The sequence below is a fragment of the Branchiostoma belcheri genome, unplaced genomic scaffold (assembly GCF_001625305.1).
Source record: "Branchiostoma belcheri isolate BF01 breed outbred unplaced genomic scaffold, Haploidv18h27 scaffold345, whole genome shotgun sequence".
NCBI lineage: Eukaryota > Metazoa > Chordata > Leptocardii > Amphioxiformes > Branchiostomatidae > Branchiostoma > Branchiostoma belcheri.
The window spans coordinates 87,380-111,831 of record NW_017803960.1 but is presented as its reverse complement, the minus strand read 5'-3'; the positions used below and the strand labels follow the sequence as shown (position 1 = coordinate 111,831).

Below are 24,452 nucleotides of genomic sequence, written 5' to 3'. Positions count from 1 at the left end.
AATAGCCGTTCTTGTTTTTCGGCGTTCACGGCAATACGTATACCGATTGCCAAACAGGAAATGTTGCTTATGCTTAAAGGTGACCTTGAAGGACCAATAACTGACCTTGCAGCTGAGGGACGTCCTTCTGTACCCAGCTGTCCGCCTGTACTTTGCTCCAAACAATCATCTCCTGGCCGAAGCACGACCGCCACAACCTCTTCATACACACGCTGACGGTGTGTATGAAAAGGCTGTGGAGGTTGTGCTCCGGCCAGGAGATGATTGTTTAGATTCCTGCCGACCTGGGGAACACTCTCCCTCGGTCGTCGCCTCTTCAGGACTGAACCGAAGCGGGGGCAGCCTTACCGGCTCCGGTACCGGGTACTCATGCCATCCTGCACAAGACTCAGACTCGCCTGTATGTTGTCGTGTTTCTTCTATTCTAATGATATTTTTCGCACGAATGGGATTCACTGGTTCGGCTTGGCTGTAAACATTATTGCCAATCGCGTGGATACTAAGTCTTGTTACCGTACATACTGTGTATACAACAGACTGTTTTGCTGTGTTTGACTGTACATGTATTGTAGTAATTGTCTGGCGTTAGTCTTATGGACCAGGTAAACCTTTCTTTCTTGGTGCTCCGTGAAATATGATACACGAGAAGGGCTTCAAGGGAACGCTACATTCTGTTTGTAACATTTTCGTCTGGGCGAACACAGGCGGTCATTTCAATCAGAATCAAGTAAAAAAGGCCATATATGGCTAGAAAGGTTACATAGTGACATTAATGCGAATTTGACTAAGTAAAAGTGAGGGAAGATATTGATAAGGAAAGTTCTCGGGCAATTCATAGTCGATATCTTACTTGTGATGGGCTAAGATATATACAAGGGAAATAAGGACAACATATCCGATATCAATTGTAAAACCATTATTTTTCTCAAGCTTGTAAAACAACAGAAAGCCGTAAAAATCACATTGGGAATGCTTGGGACACTAATTATCTATGGCTAAAGTTACAACAAAGTTTTGCTGAAGTTTTAACTCATTTGCAAACTACTCCTTTGCAAATTATATTATAAAGGACTTCGATGAGTGTTACAAATTTTATACCAACAGGTAAAGCTAAGGGTACCCCTTCAATTTACGAAATACCAGCAGGCAAACAGAAAAACACACACTATCACATTAACATTTAACAAATACTAAACTTAATCAATCACAATATCTAGGATACAAATCAGTACTTTTTAGTAATTAAAAACGTGTACATTAGATTCTTTCTCATCTTTAAAATTTTCTTTCAAAGTACTGTAAATATATTCATTCATAATACCTTGCCATGCTTACATATGTACATTAAATGACTTTCCATTTGATACAGGTTTATATACAGATTTGAATTTAAACGAGAATGAAAATTATGCCATTTGGCCATTTCAAGTCCATACTGACATCAGACTACATGTACAAAAAATAGCCCACGACCAACTAGCTATATATGTACGTTGCCCTAATTGCAACGTACATTTTGTAGATGATAGAAAGGCCTGTATAGAGACAATAGAAAGTGTCAATGTAAATGAGCTTATCTTTGAAATTGTACATGGCCAATGATAGATGTGGTCACTGCCAAGTCTTGCTTTGCTTTGGAATATAAACACACAGTAATGATGACATTAACTGTGTGCGTTAGGATCAACGATTAGGAATCTGACACGTGCCGTGGGTGAAAGGGCGCGATCTAGACTCAGTCCGTCAATCCACACACCCGCAGCAGGTTTTGGTGCGACTCTTCCCAGTACTTGGACTCCAACAGCTTCTTCTTGTACTCTGCTGCTTTGTCGAATTCTGCCTCAGAGTATTCCAAGGTGTCTGCGATCCTTTCTGCCCATTTTCTTGCATCCTCAGCCAGGTCGGACTCCCTCGCGCTTGTTTTCACGATCCTGTACCTCATGTCTGGATGGCATTTCTTCTCCTTGATCAAGTCCTTGATCATGTCTGCCAACCCCGACTTGTCAGAGATGAGTACGGGGATGCCTGCTGCGATGGCCTCCAGACCGATCAGTCCGAACGGTTCGGCACGGGACGGCATCAGGACCAGGTGAGCCTGCTGCATGTCCTGAGCGATGTCCTCCTGGGTTCCACATGGCAGCAGGGTGGGTTTGATCTTGCCACTGTGCAGCTTCTCTTCCAGGATTCTCTTGCTCGCTTCCCAGTCATCTTCATCTATCCCACGAACACACAATCTGACGTTTGTGATCTTCTCTGCGACTTCCCCCAACGCCCGTGCTACCAGGTCATGGCCCTTCAGCTTGTCCACTTCCGTCACTCTCCCGACAGTCAGCACGACTTTCTGTCCTCCTCCTGGTCTTACAGAGATGGCTTCAAACACTGGAGATGGTCTTGGGAGAAACAAAAGGTGTTGGCTTGGTTTGCTTTCTCCAAGTGACCTGTACTTCGTCTCGAAAAATTCGTAGATTCTTCTTCCCAATGAGAACACTGCATCTGCATTCTTTGCATCCTCGAGGATGTCTTTTATCTTCTTCCCCGCGGCCAGCGCTTTCTTAGCTCCCTTGTAGTGCTCTGTCTCTTCTGGTATGTCGTGGTTGAAAAGGACCAATTTTGTCTGTTGACAGCGGTCTTCTTGTATGCTCTTTGCGGCTCCACTGGTGACATCTACATGGCCCACAATGCACTTCAGATCCTGTGGTATGTTTGGGTAGTGAATGCTGTGGTAGTCCGTCAACCATTCCAAAGTTGGCGTTTTCTTCTGCCTTGGTCTTTGGACAGGCAGATGCAGAATGACACCGTCCTCTCCGGCGCACCTCTTGTCTTCTTCAGTTGCTTGCACAGTTGTAGCATGAACTGTAGCACCATGTCGTTTCAGAAACTGCGCCACCTGACGGTTCGCGGTAGAAGTACCTCCATGGGACGTGCCGTACTTATCGTTAACCATCAGAACTGCAGATACGACAGCTGCAATCCGATAACAATGGATGCGTGTCATGAATCGATTTCGAGTTATGACGGGTAAAAATGCAGGCGCTATGAAACGATACTTGCTTAAATGTCCTAAAGGACTATTGCTTCAATTTTTTCCCTCATTAGCTGAAAACCTAGTTGTGTGACTTCACCCATACCTTTCTTCGGTTGCTTTACCGGGGGGCCACTGTCACTGGACTCGTCAACATGCCGCGTTTTGGCTTTCCTCTTTCCACCTATAACCAATATATGGTTGTAATGTTATACATATGATTCCCTTTCGTGTCTAACTTACCGTCGTACGGAATGATAATTCTCAGGTAAAGGTGAAGAAGCATTTAGAATATGGTACGTTCTTACCTTTCTTATGTTGTATCTGGGACGCCTTGATCGTGGTGATCACAGTGCCTTCCTTCTGCTGAACATGACTTTTCTTCCCCTCATCTGCAATATGACATACGATTAGAAAAATGTTTACAGCTTAAATAAATGACAATATATTAGTGTGGATTACAACTTTGCTTCTCCTCTGCATCATATATATATCATTAGCATACACAAATAGAAAATCAAAGATAGAAAAACAATAGACCTACCTTCGGAGTGGAAAAACACTGTTGCTGACGGGATCCGGCGCTTGAGATCTGTTATTTGTGCTCCGGACTCAGAAAGTCGTCTGAAATGGACGGCCCCTTGGTACATCTTTTTGGTTTGACTCGGATTGTTCAGAATCAGTCCAACGGACCACCTGTTGCAGTCAGCTGGTGGGAAGAAGAAGCTGATGCCATCTGAAACATCAAGAGGGTCTCCGATGACTTCTTTCCTGTTGTCAAACGTGGCGTCTATCATTTCTTCCCTTCCCATGACGATGCGTTGTTGAAACGGCGGAAGGGGCAACATATTGGCAGCTCGGAAAAAGTCAGTGGGGTCGTCGTTTTTGTGAACACACATGAGGTGGATGCAGTTGTTGTCTGTTGTTGCCTGGTTTGGGTTTACTATGAGGTACACTTTGTCTTCAGTGTACCTGTTCGAACACGCCTGGAATGACAGAGACGTGCTTGGAGATGTTGAAGTTGATGGAACATTTGAGTCTGACGCCTCCCGATTGGCTGTCTCTTCCCGGTTCCCTGGAGTCTCTACAGTGGAGGTCGAACTTTCGCCGCCTTTGCCACTTTCCTTGGCACCCGCAATCCTGTAAAAACAAGAGGAAGAGAAATATTGAAAACGCCATGTGAACAAGAAACTAGTAAATAACATAACCTTGCCTGGATGCCAAACCCATAGCACACTGGACACAAAATATCTCAGTGAGCCTGGGTCTGGTAGGGTCAGATAGACCTGCCAGTCGAACGCTTAGTATCTGAGCGTAAGGACCCATTGGTGGCACAGCAGGAAGCAATTTTACACCTCTGCTATGATTGGTATCTGCTGTATCTTTGAATCTTCACCAGCAGATGAGATAAAACTGTAAATAAGGTGTATTTTGTCCTGGTGGGTTAGAGGACTGTTACCTAAACAAACAGGAAAGCCTCAGGTTGTACACTACTTCTACTGTTAAATTAAGTTCTGCTATTATTTTGGAAAATAAACTCCAAATACATCTAGACAATTGACTGGTTAATGATTAACTGTTGAGCCCAAGATTGTCTCCTGCTGACCAATGGTGGTGCCATGTAATAGGCAATCACATCTTCTCCTCCCCATGCCTGAGAGCTTTTCCCAAGGCTCACGGCCAGACCCAGGCTCACTGAGATATTTTGTGTCCAGTGCGCTATGGGTTTGGAACCCAGGCTAAACCTAACCTAAAACGTGTGAAATAAATGATCCATCAAGCTAAGTTTATTACCCGGAAAAGTGTCTCGTTGTGAATGTGACTGCGTCCTCTGTCTCTTGAAACTCTGTCCTAAGCAAAGACCACTGGTGTTGAGTTGATTTCTTTTCCATCAGGACGGTCTTATCTGTGCTGCAGTCGCTCTTCTTCCATGCCCACGGCAGGATGACGCTCACGGGCTCTAAGAAGTCCTCCTCCTTTTCCTGGTGCACAGTCAGTATCGGGGTCACAGCTGAGAAAGCCTTTGTCAAGGCGTCATCAATGGGCAGCATTTCGACCTGTAAGATTACAATAAGATACATGTAGGAAGTGGCAAAAGATATCCTTGGTGGATTTGGGGTGATAGTTCATGTTTCTCGGCTGCTCATTAATAATGAGGAACATGAGTCATCCGACTATATGGACACATGTCGTAGCAAAAACAGGAGCTGCTTAATTGTTTTTACGCTACATATAGGCTGGCATGTGACACCAACTGCAAATTAAACTGCAAGTAGATTTGACTTTACCTCCAATGACAGGGACCTCCCCGTCTTGACGCATCCTTTTGGAAAGAAGATAGTGACACCATCCTCCTCAATCTGGCAACCTTCTTCTGTGATTCTGTACGTGTTCAGTACAACAGAAGACGAAGCCTGTAGAAACAAATCGGGATTATTTACAACGACGAAAAGAGATTCGACGCGCCTGTCTTAGTCCACCAAATCGAGAAGATCTGATTACAAAGTATCGTAATGAACTTTGCACTCTATCAACGCACCTTCCTCAGAATATCTGCTGAAACGAGACCAATTTTGGTTCTGGACAGTGGTTCTTCAGCCATTGGTACTTCTGTTGATGCCATATCCAACATCCCCGCACAGCGCCTGCCGAGCACCTCTACCAAACGCTCTCTGGTTCCTTCAGGGTACGCGAAGACCGGAAAGACCAGGTCCTTGTTCTCTACAAAGAATTCGTACCCGAGCGTGGACCAGTGTCTGCTGTGGAGAGTCTGCGGTGTGATGATTGGTACGACCATCCTGACGTTCCCCTGGAGAAGATGGTTCAAGAGTTTGTCTGTGATGATTTCTCCTGGTTCGATGACGTCTTCAGACACTGTTACACCGTACCTGCTGGACGATTGGACTGCCTGTTTCAACAGTGGCTGCACCAGCTTGTCATTGTAGTCTCCAGTGTGTAGGAGAACAATTTCGTTCCCTGGGAATAAATGTGAACGTTAATATTCTAATGTAGACAAACAAGCTGTTAATATTCTAATGTAGACAAACAAGCTAAACAGGACAAAGCATCGCGGAAGGAGGAAGATAAATCAGAGGCTTCAAACTACAGCCAGGGAAGACGTACCTCTCTCTTCCCTGGGGAACATGGGTGCTCTCCCAGGCAGACAAACTTCCACGGACGCTCCCAGCAAGCGACGGCACATGTCTCCGGCCTTGCTGACGGTGGAAACCAACTCATTGAACCTGCTGACGAATGTGAGCTCGTGTCTGATCCGATCACACTGCGCCAGACTCAGCCCTCTGCAGGTCTCCATACAGTCCAAGACAGGACCGATCGTGTGGACTGCGTCTGGGTTCAGCGTGGGCTCTATCAACACGGGTCCGGAACCACCTGAGTTCTCTGCATGTGCAACATGTTTTCATCAGTAACGAGTAAAAAAAACTACTTTAAGAAAATGAGCTAGACAAAATCAGACATCTGAATGTTTTTACCTGCACAGGACGTTGTCATATCACTTCTGCCACGTATCCAGACATTGATGAAGTCTTCTGGAAAACTGAGATAAAAACTATCAATTAATCACACATGGCTTACTGTCAGTGCAATGTTAGGGACATACAAGACAAGTTCAAGAAGAATACTGCGCTTATCAAATGAAAGGGTTTGATTAACGAAAAATTGAAAATACAACTGGTCTCACCGACTGGATTCCGTTGCCGTTTCTTGCCCGATGTCAGACAGTGGGTAGAATACTGGTGTTCCTGTTCCTTTTTCTGACTCCTCCCCAAAGCACCAGTCATACTGGATGGACGGGATCCACTTCTCCTTGATCTCAAAGAGACAACTGCTGAGGAACTTTCTAGCAGGAAGGGCCTGTGTGAACACTGTCTGGTCTTCAGCTTCAGCCGACAGAAGCTCCACCTTAAGGTAATGCTTCACTTTGGTTACCACGAACTGTTGCTTCCCATCGTCGGTAGGGAAGCGGCCGCAGCCGGCGAACACGTGGGACTCTTGAAGACCGAACCTGCGCACACATATGGCTTGTAGACGATAGAACATGCCACTTGGGAGGAACATGTTGTCGAATACGACATACAGAGGATGCAGGTATCTCCTCATGTGCCCAGGATACAAGGTGCTGTCGTCAGGCTTTGTGGCCAGGAGAGACGGTACGAAGTAGATCTCTTCTTTCTCAGGATCACCCGTAGTGTCATCAAACCCACCGATCGGCGTGGCGTTGCAGATAAGGTAGTACTTTTCCATCAGTCGCTTCAGGAAAGGCTTGTGCCGCATTAGAAAAGGTTTCTGCATCTTCTGATCTGCTTTGGTCCAGATGATTGTCAACAGCCTGTCACTGAGGATGCCTTCCGTCTCCAGCCTCCTCCACATCTCGGCAACCTCCCCATCCGTGCTCCTGTCCTGTTGGTACTCCGGGACGGTGATGATGGTCCTGAAGACGTCAATCATCACCTGGGGTCGAAGGGCCACGTGATCACGGAGAACGGGCTCGTTGATGAAGATGATGTCCCCAAGGTCATGTAGGAAGGTCAAAATGTCGGCAACATGGCTGTCGTCCGTGATGCCCACGTCATCACTCCGGGCCAGATCGACGACATCTTGGAAACGGCAAAATGGGTCGTCCTCTCTCCTCTTGTCCATCAGTTTGGACTTCAGATGAAGCCAAGTCATCGGCACCTCCTGGCCCATGAACCAAAGACCCTTCGCCACCTCACGGAGGTATTCTCGGAGCTCGTCAATGTCGCTGTTGTCCTCGTTGAAGTTGTCGATGACAAATATCTTAGGTAAGACGTGTTCACTGGCTGCCTTACCGCGGATGTGATCACGTATGTCTTTCTTGTACTCCTCAATGTCCGACTGAAATTAAGAGCACAAATTTATCTTAAGGACGTAAAGGTACTGTTGATCAATCCCATAAAACAACCCAAGGCTGATCCTTTCGGCCATCTATATTAACTACACGTTTTAGGGCAAAGACAGGCTCAACCACTATTCGTAAAGTTTAGAATGTATCTAAAGATCCTCCATACCTCGCTGACCTTGTCCTTGTGCGTGAGGACCAAAACGACACGCGGCTCTCCTGTCTGCTCCCGCCCGTGCACCAGGGTGTGTGTGCGGACTGAGTTCAGCCAGTGGTCCAAATAGTCTGGACAAGTAGAGACTTCTTATCATTTTTGTGTACAAAATTATCTTTGCCTTATCATTTCAGCTTCACAGCGTTACATATCTTGATGGTATTTAAGTTTTGTTTTTTTTAGTTCCCATGTTCAAGCTTTGAAGTCGACCACCTAGGTTCACTGTTGAATGAATGGTTTATTTACAAATTACACATCGTACAAAACATACAGTAGCAGCCATTATCGGCTGAAATGATGTATGATTTACATTACATTGTTAAAAAGCTCCACTCAGTGATACTTAGGTAACGTAGCATTGGGCAAACAATCACAAGGTAAGGGACAACTGTTAAAATCAGCGCAAGATAACAACATTAATTCTAACTCAACGCTATACATCATATTCTCTAAGAAAAGTCACGCATAAACATTAATATAAATATAAATATACATGTGTTACTCTAGGACTGTCTTGGTCTGTTCGGCGTTTAACAGGTCCACTAAGAACGGCAATGTGCTCTTCCTATATCGTTCCGTCCTACATTTAAACTGTGTTATCTGGTGTTTGGATCTGAGGTTTCTGCCATGAAGGCTCACACGTTTTGGAGGAAGCCAGTTAGAGAAGGTCGTTGAGTTTGATAAGGAAGTAGCAAACTTCGTACATAGTTCCTGGCGTCTGTTGTACAGAGATACAAGTGACAACTGGTTTAAAGCCATACTGTACCTAACAAAGTTTGATCCTAGAATAATCCGACAAGCTCTTTTCTGTACATTCTCTGTCGCACCGGATTGGGCTCATACTGGGCCATACCAGGGTGCCATACTGGGCAGGCATATTCGAGGATTGGTCGGATGAAACCACAGAAGATAAGTACCAAGTCTGTAACGTCAAGCCCATGTCTCTTAAGTACTCGCAACAAGTACAGCCTACGGCTTCCTTTGCTGACCAGCGACGCTGACACGGGTGTTAAAGAAGTATATTGTATAGTGGTACGTACCTCTTCCAGTTACGAGGTTGTCCGCTGCCGCCTTGTAGTCCAGATCAGGAACAGGGTCAGACAGCTTCTGCAGCAGTGACATGACCAGGATGTAGATCCCGCGGTACGTGAAGAAGCACTGGTGCGAGCCGTAGTACGTGGCCTGGCCGCCAAAGTCCCAGAGGGAGAGACGCGGGTGTTCGGCTGTTCCAAGCTGCTCATCGGTCACGCCACTTTGGAGTCGCTCTTTGGCTTTTTCTATGACATCATCCGGAATCTCTTGTGTCTGCTTTTGAACCGTCACGTCACTCTGAAGTCGCTGTTGAGCTTGTATTTTGACATCATCCGGCATGTCTTGTGTTTGTCGTGACGTAGTCGTAACCACACTTGCTTCTCTAACTGCAATGAAAGATTTGTCTTGTTCAATCGATCTTACAATTTTAATGCCATTCATTATTTTGCATCTTTTCTCTAGAGGCCAATTACTACACTTGCATATAGTTTTAACTTGGGATCAAAGATATACATTTACAACAAAGAACCGTCTAACGTAAAACAACAAGTTCCTTTTTTCTAAATCTTCTATAATGTACATTTCTAACTTGTGAAAACATCTATGCATTTCTCACCTTCTTTCTCATCTTTTTTCTCCAGTTTTGGTGTCTGTTGACTTTGTGTCGGCGTCTCGTCCTTCGGTGGTTTCTCCTGCTGCGTTTGCAAAGTCGGCCTCCTTGTCATTTTTTGTGCCTCTCCTGAGTTTTATATCAACACGAGAAAGTCCGTGAGATATCACTATCCCTTCGTCTCTAAGTCTTTGTGTGTTTTTTTAGAGACAGAACTTTAGCAATACGTAGATGATGACGCGTGCAAAAGATATATAGGTGCCAATTCTCTTGTTATGTGCATACATTTTAGATTAATAGATAAAATCTTATGCTTTTAATCTAAAAAAAAGCATTTAACCGTCGTTGTCCTGACTGTGTGCGTTAACATGTTTGCCCTGTACATGAGTATATTATGTCCATTGATATGTAAAAGTGATATTGGATACCTGTAGACTTTCTCCTGACTGCTCCTTGTGCTCCTGACGATGTCCGGGCGCGTGGTTTGTCCCGTTCTTGTTGTTCCGCCAATCGTTCTGCCATAGTTTCCTTGAATTCGTCTGGCTCCTCTGCAAGCAATAGATGCCATTTACAGTATGATTCGTTGTTACAGATGAAATTCCAAAAAACAGTTACTCAAGCAACTGGATATGATTTTGAAAACGTCAGACGTTTCAGCTAGTATCCACTAGCTTTCGTCAGTGACTGAGAGACCAGAGGGGAAAGCAGGTTTATATACACAACCTGTTGATTGATATGCAAATAAAGTGAAGACAAATTTTTTGGAAGTCGAAAAAGGAACAAAAGTCAGACAAGTCAAGACAAGATGATGCAAATTAGTCTGAAAGCTCCTGTTATACAGGACAGGAGCTTAAGTGTTGTCTGTCCTCGGGGCTGGGAGTGCCAAATCCCAAGTGCCGGAAAGATCGACCCGTAGCCCCCCTTCCCTGTTGAGGGTGGGGTTGTACATTCTTTCATATATTGCCTCTTTAACACCCCGTTCCCACCAGCGTGTTTCGCGGTCTAAGACATCCGTGGACTCAAGTTTGAAAGAGTGACCCTGGTTGTGTTGTAGGTGGTGGAAAATAGCTGAGGAGTAGCCGTTGGCACTAGGTCGGCAATGTTCTTTGTACCTTACTTTAAGCGGTCGACTTGTCTCTCCGATGTAGGTGTTGTTACAATTGGGCTTCCTCACATTTGAGTCTGTAAATAACATTCGCCTTGGTACCCTTGTGAGGTCGGTCCTTAGGGTGTACCAGTCTTTGTCTGAGGGTTGAGTGAGGTTTGAAGTTAGTGGCTATGTTGAAGTTTTGGAAGATCCGTCGGAGTTTCTCAGATACTCCTTGGACATACGGAATAGTGATGTTGGCCTTGTTTTTGTTGGTCAAAGGTTTGCACTTCTGGGTTTTCTTAGACTGATCTGAAGGTTTGGGCGCTTTGTTGAAAGTCCAGTTTTGGTAGCCACATTTAGCCAGGGCACCTCGGAGGTGTCTGTGTTCGTCCGTTTTGGCTTGGTCTGAAGTGACAATGTTGTCTGCACGATGGAAGAGAGTTTTGATCACTGCTAGTTTGTGTTCCAAAGGGTGGTGGGAATCAAAGGCCAGGTACTGATCAGTGTGGGTTGGTTTCCTGTACACTTCGAAACGAAGGTTATCATCTTCCTCTACGATAGTTTTGGTGTCTAGGAAAGGGAGCATGTTGTCATGGCTTGGTTCCTGTGTGAACTTGATGTTATCATCTATCTGGTTGATGTGGTCAAAGAAGTCAGCAGCTACCCTCTTTTTCAATCTGCACCAAGTGTCATCTACGTATCGAAACCAGTTGGCCGGGGGAGTGTCATTGAAAGTGCTGAGGGCTTTGTTTTCAAACTTCTCCATGTACAGGTTTACAACAATTGGTGAAACTGGTGATCCCATAGCACAGCCGTGCATTTGTTGGTAGAACTGTCCTTTGTAGGTAAAGTATGTGCATCCTAAGCAGAGTTCTAGTAGCTCACAAACTTGGTCAACGGATAGGTTGGTTCTATCTGCAAGTGTATCATCGGCTTCCAAGGCTTCCTTGACTACTGACACTGCTTCCTTGGGTGGTATGGAGGTGAAAAGTGAGCACACGTCATACGAAGTGATGGTTTCATCATCCTCTACATGAATGTCTTTGATTTTGTTGACAAAGTCGGCACTATTCTGTACATGGTGCTGAGATTTCCCCACTAGTGGTCCTAAAATCGTGGCTAGAAAACCTGCTAACTCATAGGTGACAGAGCCTATACTGGAGACTATGGGTCGTAGAGGGACACTTTGTTTGTGGATTTTGGGCAGGCCGTAGAAAGCAGGGGGTTGTTCCGTTGTGGGATTGAGTTTTAGGTAGGTGGGGCGATCCAGAACTCCTTCAGTTTGCAATTTCTTGAGAGCTGAACTGATTTTCCCTTTAAACTTGTTAGTGGGGTCCTTTTTCAAGGGCGTGTAGGTGTCTTTGTCTCCCAATAGGTCTACGCTTCAGTCTACGCTGCCTCAAGGTAAGTATCACACCCACCAGCCTACGCCTAAAAACTTCCATCAGAGGCTTCAACGCCAACAAGATCATCTTCAACGCGGAAAGAAAGTTACTAAACGAAAGGGTAAGACAGATCAACTACAAATTAGACGGTCTAAACGCGAGGAAATCTAACCTTGAAAAACTACTGAGGGAGAAACTATCAGACGAGATTTTTGCCGAAACTAAAGAGTTCATAACACGCGGACAACTTGATCAGCACGAGAAGGGAAAAGACAGACAGAAGACCAAATTTGATCGTTTACAGCAAAAGAAGACTATTAGCGCAGCAGATAGTGACCCAAATTGGAGACCAAACAGTTCCGAACCCAAAACCACTACACAGGCCAAAACCGACGAGAGGTGGGTAAAAACCTAAGTAGCCATACTCTCACAGGACCAGAGAAATCACTGCTTTCTAAAGGTCTAAATTTTGCAGTAGCACCCAACAAGATTCCCAGCATTGACATTGTGACAGAAACCGAGTCAGCAACTCGTCGGGCACGTTTAGCACAGAGACAAGCTGAAGCCTTGCGCACCAAAGTAGCTACCACCCTGAAAGTCTCCAAACCCCCTGCTAGTAACATCACACGGGAAGAACGTACCGCTCTCAAAGATTTGGCCACCAATCAAGACATATTGATTCTTCCTGCAGACAAGGGCAGATGCACAGTAGTCTTTGACAGGGAGCATTACGACAGGAAGGTACAGGACCTATTGGGAGACAAAGACACCTACACGCCCTTGAAAAAGGACCCCACTAACAAGTTTAAAGGGAAAATCAGTTCAGCTCTCAAGAAATTGCAAACTGAAGGAGTTCTGGATCGCCCCACCTACCTAAAACTCAATCCCACAACGGAACAACCCCCTGCTTTCTACGGCCTGCCCAAAATCCACAAAGTGTCCCTCTACGACCCATAGTCTCCAGTATAGGCTCTGTCACCTATGAGTTAGCAGGTTTTCTAGCCACGATTTTAGGACCACTAGTGGGGAAATCTCAGCACCATGTACAGAATAGTGCCGACTTTGTCAACAAAATCAAAGACATTCATGTAGAGGATGATGAAACCATCACTTCGTATGACGTGTGCTCACTTTTCACCTCCATACCACCCAAGGAAGCAGTGTCAGTAGTCAAGGAAGCCTTGGAAGCCGATGATACACTTGCAGATAGAACCAACCTATCCGTTGACCAAGTTTGTGAGCTACTAGAACTCTGCTTAGGATGCACATACTTTACCTACAAAGGACAGTTCTACCAACAAATACACGGCTGTGCTATGGGATCACCAGTTTCACCAATTGTTGTAAACCTGTACATGGAGAAGTTTGAAAACAAAGCCCTCAGCACTTTCAATGACACTCCCCCGGCCAACTGGTTTCGATACGTAGATGACACTTGGTGCAGATTGAAAAAGAGGGTAGCTGCTGACTTCTTTGACCACATCAACCAGATAGATGATAACATCAAGTTCACACAGGAACCAAGCCATGACAACATGCTCCCTTTCCTAGACACCAAAACTATCGTAGAGGAAGATGATAACCTTCGTTTCGAAGTGTACAGGAAACCAACCCACACTGATCAGTACCTGGCCTTTGATTCCCACCACCCTTTGGAACACAAACTAGCAGTGATCAAAACTCTCTTCCATCGTGCAGACAACATTGTCACTTCAGACCAAGCCAAAACGGACGAACACAGACACCTCCGAGGTGCCCTGGCTAAATGTGGCTACCAAAACTGGACTTTCAACAAAGCGCCCAAACCTTCAGATCAGTCTAAGAAAACCCAGAAGTGCAAACCTTTGACCAACAAAAACAAGGCCAACATCACTATTCCGTATGTCCAAGGAGTATCTGAGAAACTCCGACGGATCTTCCAAAACTTCAACATAGCCACTAACTTCAAACCTCACTCAACCCTCAGACAAAGACTGGTACACCCTAAGGACCGACCTCACAAGGGTACCAAGGCGAATGTTATTTACAGACTCCAAATGTGAGGAGCCCAATTGTAACAACACCTACATCGGAGAGACAAGTCGACCGCTTAAAGTAAGGTACAAAGAACATTGCCGACCTAGTGCCAACGGCTACTCCTCAGCTATTTTCCACCACCTACAACACAACCAGGGTCACTCTTTCAAACTTGAGTCCACGGATGTCTTAGACCGCGAAACACGCTGGTGGGAACGGGGTGTTAAAGAGGCAATATATGAAAGAATGTACAACCCCACCCTCAACAGGGAAGGGGGGCTACGGGTCGATCTTTCCGGCACTTGGGATTTGGCACTCCCAGCCCCGAGGACAGACAACACTTAAGCTCCTGTCCTGTATAACAGGAGCTTTCAGACTAATTTGCATCATCTTGTCTTGACTTGTCTGACTTTTGTTCCTTTTTCGACTTCCAAAAAATTTGTCTTCACTTTATTTGCATATCAATCAACAGGTTGTGTATATAAACCTGCTTTCCCCTCTGGTCTCTCAGTCACTGACGAAAGCTAGTGGATACTAGCTGAAACGTCTGACGTTTTCAAAATCATATCCAGTTGCTTGAGTAACTGTTTTTTGGCATATCGTATTACCTGGATGTCTAACCTTCATCGACGTACAGATGAAATTCTTTGGCAATTGGTATCTTAAACAAACATGGTATTCATTTGTTGTTTTGTGATATGCTGTTTTTTTAGATGCAAAATGATCATGTATAATTGCATGACACGTACTTGTGGGCCCAAACTCTCTAAGTAGTAAGATCTATAATGTCGCGCCAGGTGATAGATATTAACATGTTTTCGGACCTTTTGCCTTCCGCCAAGTCTTGGTCTTCACGCTGGGTGAAATCTCGATGCCGTCTGTTATCGGTTCATTCTCTACAGCCTTCTCTCCCGTCAGCCTCCTGACGACACACGTCTTCCCGGATCTGAACTGACCAACCACGAGCCCGCGCACGCTGTGCACCGGTCGCGCCCCCTGGCGGCAGGCCTGGGAGTACAGCTGCTGCATTCCAGGACCCCGCAGCTGTATTTCGAGTGGAACACTGCTGTCTCCTGGATGAGAAGATTTAAACAATTCATCAGACATCATTTATAATATCATTTTGCTTCTCGTGCTCTTACGTAAAGCTGACGTCTGATTAGATAGATAGAATGATCTACTGAGTCAAGTATTTGTATTTCACAGCTAAAATAGTTGTGTTATACCTTCTTTTTTCGACATCCCTAAGTCTTCACGATGTCCCGTGACGTCCTCAGTCCCCATGTCGTCTGTGGGGAGGCTCCGCTTGCTGCCGCCCTTAAACCTACGATAGTTGCCGATGAAGTTCTGAAAAAATCATTACAAATTACTGTTAACAATTATGATACAACGAAAAGATGAATCACAATTCATTTGAGGCACAGAGTACGATTTTATAAGGCTCTTGATACAGAAAATTTACGAGTTCCAGCTAAAGCTCCTCTATCAGCACAAAACGTTTTAGCCTTTAGTGAGATATAAATAACTAAGCTCAAGGGATCAACCAGTCATCATAAAGACACACCTTCACTTGGTCTACAGTTTTCCCGCTCTGCTTAGCTGCTTCTTCTATCAACGGACAATCCTTCTTCGCCTCGGTCATTCCTCTTTCCTCATAGAACCGGACGAGTACAGGATCGTAGCCTTTCTTACGTGTGGAGACTTCCTGTAAACATGCACACGTGAAAGTGAGTTATGTTTGGTATGAGGGCGGTTCTACAATTCTTTCTGAAACACTTCTGGTCATTGCAGTAGGCTAAAATTAGACATATATATTTATTTCACTCCATGGAGTGAAATACTGTTTTTCCTCATGTTACTTCTTCTGCCTTTTTTTAAAATCGATTCAGCTCTTTCCTTTTTGGGCCAAATAATATGAAATTTGGCATGAAGGTACAGTGGGCAAATACCCCCAGGTGTTTTTTTTTTCAATTTTCTTGATACAGGCTTTTAGAGTGGTTTTATTTGGACTTTTTGGCTGCGTTATAGGTAATGTACTATAGCAGTGTGTGTTGCCAAGATTGGAGTGTGACCATATTTGGGCATAGGGCGAATGCCAAAATATGGGCAGCAGGTGCAACCTGTTTGGAGATCTGGTGGCTGATTGGCTGCTCTCTTAATTACTTTACTGCTAAATGAACACCTTTGTATGCTTCCACATACTCATAATAGGAATAGTTAACTTTGTTTTTTTACAACTATTAGCCAGGAAAAGAAATCTTTTGGGTTGTAAATCGGTACAAACATGTCTTATAACCTACATTTCTATATACCTTGCTATTTTTAAAACCAAATTTTACAATTTTTAAACCAAATAAGCTGCTTTCCTCTATTCTTCTTGCTGATTGGCTGTTGAGGTCTAATTGGGTTAACTGTATTAACAGCTGCACATAGCTATACCATATAGACAGTATTGAACTGCATTCAAGTGTTTTGGGGTAGGTATGTCAAACTTTCCTTCTCAAGCATTGGAATGCATTTGGCATAAACGTTTTTTTTAAGATATTATCTTGAAAATCAACAGTTAGCATTATGCAAATAAAAATCACAACCAATAATGTAGGGGATAGATATCCAACTGTTGCATTCTTATATGTCACTTCATACTATGTTCATATCAATATAAAGCAATGTTTTCCCTTGTATTTCTCCTTCTTTCCCTGTCATGTCGTGAAACGTGGTGAAGCCATGCTGAATCTGCTTCAAAGCAAATGTCGGCCTTTCTTGTTTTTCACTGTACCTTTATGTTTACGGTTTTCACTGTCACTTCTGTATCGTGAACTTATCATTACAGTTAACACATAATTCCTGGACTTTCTTTTTCCTAGGATCCTGCACCTGTCACCACCGTGAATATATAGTTCCGTAAACATGTCCATTTTTCTCAGACCGTGAAGTGCTTGTCCTTGTATCTTTGTAAAAAAATGGGAGATAATTGCCAAGTGCCATTTTTAATAAAGCTGTTGAGATTCAAAAAGCCTGTCCTTGTATAATTGCAGTATGATTTATTCAGAATCTTCTATTATTGTTTGGGGAGGGATGATGGAGTGAAATATTATATTTGCTCGAAAGCAAAATTAATGTTGGCCTTTCTAGTTATACATATACATATCTCTATAGCTATATCACATGCCTTCCAACTGCGCTTGTAGCTAAATGGTTCTACGCAATTCTGATGATAGTCATAATGCATATCTCTCCGGCCTGCCAAGCAGAATGCAACAATTCAAATACTAGTATGCGTACCAGGGGAACTAAAACAGAACTTCATATCATCTTCATCTTGTAGTTTAATATCAGAAGCAGTTGTTTGTGAACCGAAGTGTTTGACAAGAAATTTCATGGTACCTAGTCCTTCGTTATCGAAGAAGACTGCTAGACAAGAAATCTACCGAAATCTTAATCATATTCTTTAGATATAATGCTTTATGATTTTGCATGCCTTCCAACTGCGCATGCCCTTGTAGCTAAATGGTTCTACGCAATTCTGATGATAGTCATAATGCATCTCTTTCCAGCCTGCCAAGCAGAGTACATCAATTCAAATACACTAGCACGCGTACCAGGGGAACTAAAACAGCTTTATATCATCTTCAACTTGTAGTTTAATATCAGACGCAGATGTTTGTGAACCGAAGTGTTTGACAAGAAATTTAAAGTCATCTTAATCATACTCTTTACATGCTTTATGATTTTGCATCACGCAAGTTTTGAATCGACTCACATTATTTTGTTGTCGGAGAAGCTTCAGTATTTCCTTTCTACCACGAGTGATTCGTTCTTCCTCATCTTCGTCGTCCGGATCAGCGTCACGTGTGTCCTCATCTGCAGCGATGTCCTCCGCTGCTTGACCATCCTGGGAATGAACATGCTGTCAATTATAGGCTTATGAATGTTGAAATATCGGAAATAAACGCGACTGAATGAGAAGATAATATTTATTAAGCATCTAGAACATATACAGAAGGTACATCAGAAAAGCCCCTGTCTAGAAAGAAATTGGTTTGTAGGTGCTTATGTGATACGTACAATGCAGGAATATCAGAACACATCGTGATTTGTGTGTTTATCCCAACAACAGCTTCTCCTTGCCTCGGACAGTAATGTATGTAGTATCATCATCATAATGTATGTGGATCATCATTGAAAAAAAAAGTTTAATTTTAAATTTTTCTCCCAAAAGAAGTAAAGCCAATATTGTATTTCTGGATTGGTGGTCAGCTATTTACCAAAGAAGCCGAAGAACCGACTGACCTTGTTCCTGAGACCGGCATCAGCCCCGTGCTGCAGCAGTATTTCCACACACTTGGGGTGGCCCCGTGTAGCTGCAACATGGAGGGGTGTGTCTTCCTGTTGGGGCATTGACAGTGGAATTTTAACCCTCAGTACGATCAAATAGCCGACACCTTATGAATGTTTATATTTACATCACTTACTGACTCCAGGCCCGCTTGAAACCATTCCCTAAATTTGCCTTTTATACTGATTGTTTCTAATAATGGAGCGGGACAATCTTAATCTTGTCCCGCTGACATTTTTACACAATATTTTTTTCAATTTCATGTCTTAATCAGGTCATCGACCCCTGACTTTTTTGCCATGTGATGGCGTAGCTATTTCCGTATTCGCTGCGTTTCGCTGCGGTGTGATGCGTACCCAAATTATACATATACAGGGCACAATATGCATAATAATGTATGTGCAGCCCATGCTTTATGACACAAAAAATATATGATGTATTCCGACAGTTGATAATATTCTGTATAGCCCCATCCGTTCCAATCCGTACCAGCTTCATGTTGGCAACAAGTTAAATTGAAGACAGCAAATAAACCAGAGTAAGAAGATTAAGAAAATGAATGTCAAATCTTACAAGATGATACAGAAATATTTCTTGTTTCACAGCAATCAGTCTACCTACCCGCTCGTCCCGTGTGTTCACATCTGCACCAGCTGTCAGTAAAACTGATGCAGTTTCATGGCGGCCCTTCCCGGCTGCCAGGTGCAGGGGAGAGACTTGCTGTAAAACACATCTGATGGTCTTCAGCATGACAACAGGTCGAACAAATGTGCAGTTATGTTGGTGACTGTTCTAACGGAATTCAGCATGTAAATCACTATATAGAAGATGAATATAAAATCTTATAAGAGAAAAAAATATTTCTGTGTCGCAGTGGTCAGTCTACCTACCCTATTGTCCTGTGCGTTCACATCTGCACCAGCTATAAGTAAAACTGATACAGTTTCATGGTGGTCATTCCCGGCTGCCCGGTGCAGGGGCGTGACTTCCTGTAAAACACATCAAAAAGTCTTAAGATTGCAACGTAACGGACAAATATGCACTTTGTATATTGTTGTGTGTTAGTGATATTTTGTGTTGGTGATATTTTAAAACAGCAAATACTATATAAAAAATTAATGTCAAATCTTACAAGATGATACAAAAATGTTTATTGCATCACAGCGATCAGTTTACCTACCAACCCGTCCCGTGCGTTCACATCTGCACCAGCTGTCAGTAAAACTGATACAGTTTCACGGTGGCCTTTCTTGGCTGCCTCGTGCAGGGGATAGTCTTGCTGTAAAACACATCAAATGGTCTTCAACATGACAACAGGTCGGACAAAAGTGCACTTATGTTGGTGACAGTTCTAAGGGTAGTCAGCAAATAAACCACTAAGTAAGAAGATGAGAAGATTAATGTCAAATCTTACAAGATGATACAGAAATATGTCTTGTTTCACAGCGATCAGTCTACCTACCCGATAGTTCCGTGCGTTCACATCTGCACCAGCTGTCAGTAAAACTGACACAGTTTCATGGTGACCATCCTCGGCTGCCTGGTGCAGGGGAGAGTCTTGCTGTAAAACACATCAAAAAGTCGTCAGTATTGCATGCAACATAACGGACAAATATGCACTTTGTATATTGTTGTGTGTTGGTAATATTTCTGTGTCGGTGACATGCTTTTTGAACCAAAAATGCAAGATCCCATAAAGAAAGTGAATGTCAATTTATACAAAATGGCACAGAAATATCTGTTGTATATGCATCACAGCAGTCATTCTACGACAGTCTATAGAAGATGTATGATAAGTCATACAAAATTGTTCAGCAATATTTTTTGTATTACAATAGTCAGTCTACCTACCCACTCGTCCCGTGCGTTTACATCTGCACCAGCTGTCAGTAAAACTGATACAGTTTCATGGTGGCCATTCCCGGCTGCCCAGTGCAGGGGCGTGATTTGCTGTAAAACACATCAAATAGTCTTCAGCACGACAACAGGACGGACAAATGTGCACTTATGTTGGTGACAGTTCTAAAGGGTAGTCAGCAAATAAACCGACACAGTAAAGCTGATAGCGTTTCATGGTGGTCATTCTCGGCTGCATCATGGCGGGCTGAAGCTAACTTGTAGAAGTAAAATTTGAGCTGCTGAAGCTATGTGAAAAATTCCAAGTATTGCTTTGTTTTGTAAAATGTTACGGATATGTTACAGACAAGCTAAAAGCTGAAGACGGGTGCAGGGACCAGTGCGGCCTTGCCCTTCCCATCTATGTCTTTTATAAGCAGTTTGCCCCTCCTGCCTCTTGATTTTCATTGCACATCCTTAAATGTTTCATCACCATATATAAGCAAAGTGACGAAAGACTTGGCAACAAACCAAATAGCCGCTAGCAGCATTAGGGTTGACTCCGTCCGCTAACAGCTGCTTCACTCTGTCCGTGTCTCCTTTCACTGCAGCCTTCCGCAGCGCCTATAGCGGCGGCAGACAGGAACAGGAGAAACAACTGTCAACACTTAGTCAATCAGAACAACACTCAGCATGTGAGAAGAGTCAACACCTATCCCTTCATTTATCCGTCATACTGATATTTCACTTCCTTTAATGTCTCTCAGTGTAAAGTTATAAAAAGATATATCGTTTATGTCCTCTATGCGTGTATAGCTCACATATGTTTATTGTTTATTTCAGGCTTGACGGCTTATAGTACTCTGACACATAACATGGTACAAACACATCTGAAAACAAACATCAAAGTATCTACAGATAAATGTAAAAAAAGACTACCGAGCTATCCTGCCGCAGGGAGACCACCTTACGGGCTGACTAATCTACATCAGGCTAGAGGAAAGGCCTGTTATAGATATACTCCACTATATGCACTGTGGGGCTTGTCCGTGTGTAACATCACTACTCTTTTTATAATGTTTTCTATACTCTACCTCCTCGTCTTCCAACTTTTTCTTCCAACTCGACTCTTCAGACCCGGAATCCTCTGACCCGGACTCCTCGTCTTCCTCCATTGTCTCCTGTTCTCTTCCGTCCATGCCTGGTCTGACCCTACAGATAGATACACCACCTGGCTATAGCGCTAGTGACACCTGTCGTAACTAAGACTAGACGGATCTAATGCTTTCCTGTAGCGCAAACACAGGCCCCACAAATATATCATTTCTCTCCCTAAACAATATTATGGTAGTGGAACAGACCGAGCATCATGTACAGCGCGCTCAGGACATGTCTGAAGTTTACAATATCATGGCCTCTAAAGCGTTACCGAACACTGTAGATCAAACTGTACCAACAAAGGAGTGATAATTTCACAGCCGTACAGACATAGCGTCAATACTTTCTAATTCATTCAACATGAACATTTTATCTGTGCGCTAAAGGGCTGCGGTAAAAGTTTCCTTAGTTTGTGTACTTCAGGCGCTGCTACATCTGGCAGGTGCAACGTTATACACCTTTACTTCCGGGTTTACCTGAGCTTTTCCAAAAGTGTCTTGGGAGAGTCTGACGACCTTTTCCCAGTCTTTAAGGTCTCTGCAGGGCTCTTTGACTCTCCAGGAACCGACGGCTGTTAGTTCTGACGTCACAAGACGTACAGGTGAGTTCTCACGGCGTCTTTAAAGACAGAGCAGGTCCGTTACGTCCGCAGGTGAGAAGGTCAAATAAGCTTCGGTAGGTCTCCCATGATTCATAGCGCACGCGATGACGTACTCCATAGTAACGGGGTGAATGACCTCAGGACGATTTGCCGGTATATTGGCTGTGGTTAGTGTGGGACGGGTATATCCTAGATGATTGTTAACCTTACGTAATACATAGGCTCAGATATCGTATAAGTCCTAGCATTTTAATTGTTTATCTCTATGAATTGATCTGCTTTTAAGCCAGGAAGTGCTCAAACAAGATTTTTACATTTTTTTAAGCTTCGCACAACTTCCGTCATATTGTCTCAGTCTAGTTTATACAGCATTACGCGAATGATCAATTGCCAGTTGCAAATATTTCAGCAGTTTTTCTCTTTAACATTAGAGTGCTCGTTATTATTTCTTGGCACACCAAGCTAAAGCACAGGATGCTGCAGCTTTCTCCGCCAAAACACCCAAGATACATAGTATTACATACATATACATACATGTACATACATACATACATACATACATACATACATACATACATACATGTCCGGCCACTGCTGTCATCTACCACCTTGCGAGGCATTGTAGAACTTATGCCAATGCATAATCTTGCCAAATACTACAGAACATTTTTATACTATCTTCAACTCCAGTTTGTTTCCGCTCCCGGCTGTAGTTGACCTTGAACACGCCTGTTCCTCCGGTTCTTTTCTTCATCTGCCCTGGTGCAAACCGCGACTCTGTGGCGAGACTTTTCAGTAAGAGAAACTTAAAAACAAAATGTACTCCCTAAAGTGTAGTCTGCGTTTATGTGAGATTTTCTATCATACTTGCAGCATTTGTTTGCTGTCTTTAGCAACGCTTTATCTTAGATGGTGAAGGTGTCGTTTTTGTGGTTCTCTATATTTCCTGAAACCAGTAAGTAGAAGCTGTACACACAGGCACGCAGGCTTCTTCTCCGTCTTTTATATTGGGTTAGGGGAGACACAGGTGTCAGTAGACAGCGTTGCGCGACCGCACTGTTACCTGAACCTGGCGTTTTTGTGAGCTATGAAGTTATAGGCTGTAGAGGACTGCAGACTTTAGGACTAAACCTGGCAAATGAATGAACTAAATGTGCCTATACTATGACTGTTTTGTACATGTAAATGTTACGTTATTTGTATATTGTTGTTTTCAACTTGTGTAATTTTTAATGAATGTAATTTTTAATGTGTGCCCGGGGATACCTAAAAATCAGATCAACGGATCTGAGATATGCCCTGGTAAAATAAATAAACTTGAACTTGAAATAGGGGATGGCAAGTTATTGAGGATTTATAGTTGTTTGTATTTACCAGACAGGTAGAGTTGACATCAGTAGCCCCAAACACCACGCCATGCACGTGGGCGATCTCTTACCTGACATTGGGCAAACAACAGTGATGAACATCATGCTATCATACTGCTTGGCTAAACGGTGAATCCTTCCTTTGAACATCTCTTTACCGAGCCTACTCTCACACCTGTGGAGTTGTGTACAAGAGATACGTTTTGAGCCTAGGAATGATGTACAACAGTCATGCTGGGAGGGTTGGGTTTGTACATGTAGGGACTTTCCCTGTGACTTGGCGCTTTGTAGCGCGGCGCTGTGAATCGTTCACCATTTTGTGTTTGTCGCACAATCTTGTATGGAAATAGTAGACCAAATCACATCGTATGACTAACGCCGCGTGCCTGCGAAGCAGATGTGATACGCCGAAGGACGGTTGTACCGGCTATATACAGATACAGAAGCTGGTGTGTTACGCTATTAAAGGGTCGTTATATACCGGCTATACAGATAAAGAAGCCCGTGTGTTACGCCGAAGAGCGGTCATACCGGTTATACTGATACAGACAATATTGACCCATTAAACAAGTAGTGACTTACATCAACTGTGTGTTAAAATAACCTTACTACTGTGTATTCTATCTGGACCAAGTTCGTTGTGTGCGTTTTGTTACGATTTGTTACGTTTGGTGGCTAGGAATCATGTACAACATCTACACTGAAAGAGCTGTGTTTGTACCATGAAGTTAAGGTGTTCTTTGCCACCGAGTGTGTGTAAACATAACCTGTGTACTGTGTCTCCACTCCGTACAATGCTCGATGTGTACAATAGCTACGTCATGAGCCGGCTGACATGTGTACAACATCAATACTGGGGGGATTCCTTTTGTACAAGCAGGGACTCTCACCTGCTTGTTGCGA

General features: G+C 43.6%; 1 protein-coding gene across 1 annotated transcript in view; it reads right to left on the bottom strand.

Moving 5' to 3' along the window:
- Positions 1-1,536: 1,536 nt before the first annotated feature.
- The window catches only part of LOC109475716, a 67,879-nt gene continuing 44,963 nt past the window's right edge, over positions 1,537-24,452 (bottom strand). Inside the window, exons 8-22 of the mRNA XM_019776479.1 lie at positions 15,813-15,953; positions 15,475-15,595; positions 15,073-15,321; positions 10,194-10,305; positions 9,156-9,529; positions 8,071-8,186; positions 6,723-7,897; positions 6,514-6,578; positions 6,146-6,421; positions 5,562-5,998; positions 5,311-5,436; positions 4,817-5,079; positions 3,567-4,162; positions 3,331-3,414; positions 1,537-2,964 (exon numbers count right to left, since the gene is read on the bottom strand). Coding sequence (XP_019632038.1) covers positions 1,736-2,964; positions 3,331-3,414; positions 3,567-4,162; positions 4,817-5,079; positions 5,311-5,436; positions 5,562-5,998; positions 6,146-6,421; positions 6,514-6,578; positions 6,723-7,897; positions 8,071-8,186; positions 9,156-9,529; positions 10,194-10,305; positions 15,073-15,321; positions 15,475-15,595; positions 15,813-15,953 — 5,364 coding nt within the window. The 3' untranslated portion in view covers positions 1,537-1,735. The remainder of the gene's footprint in view (positions 2,965-3,330; positions 3,415-3,566; positions 4,163-4,816; positions 5,080-5,310; positions 5,437-5,561; positions 5,999-6,145; positions 6,422-6,513; positions 6,579-6,722; positions 7,898-8,070; positions 8,187-9,155; positions 9,530-10,193; positions 10,306-15,072; positions 15,322-15,474; positions 15,596-15,812; positions 15,954-24,452) is intronic.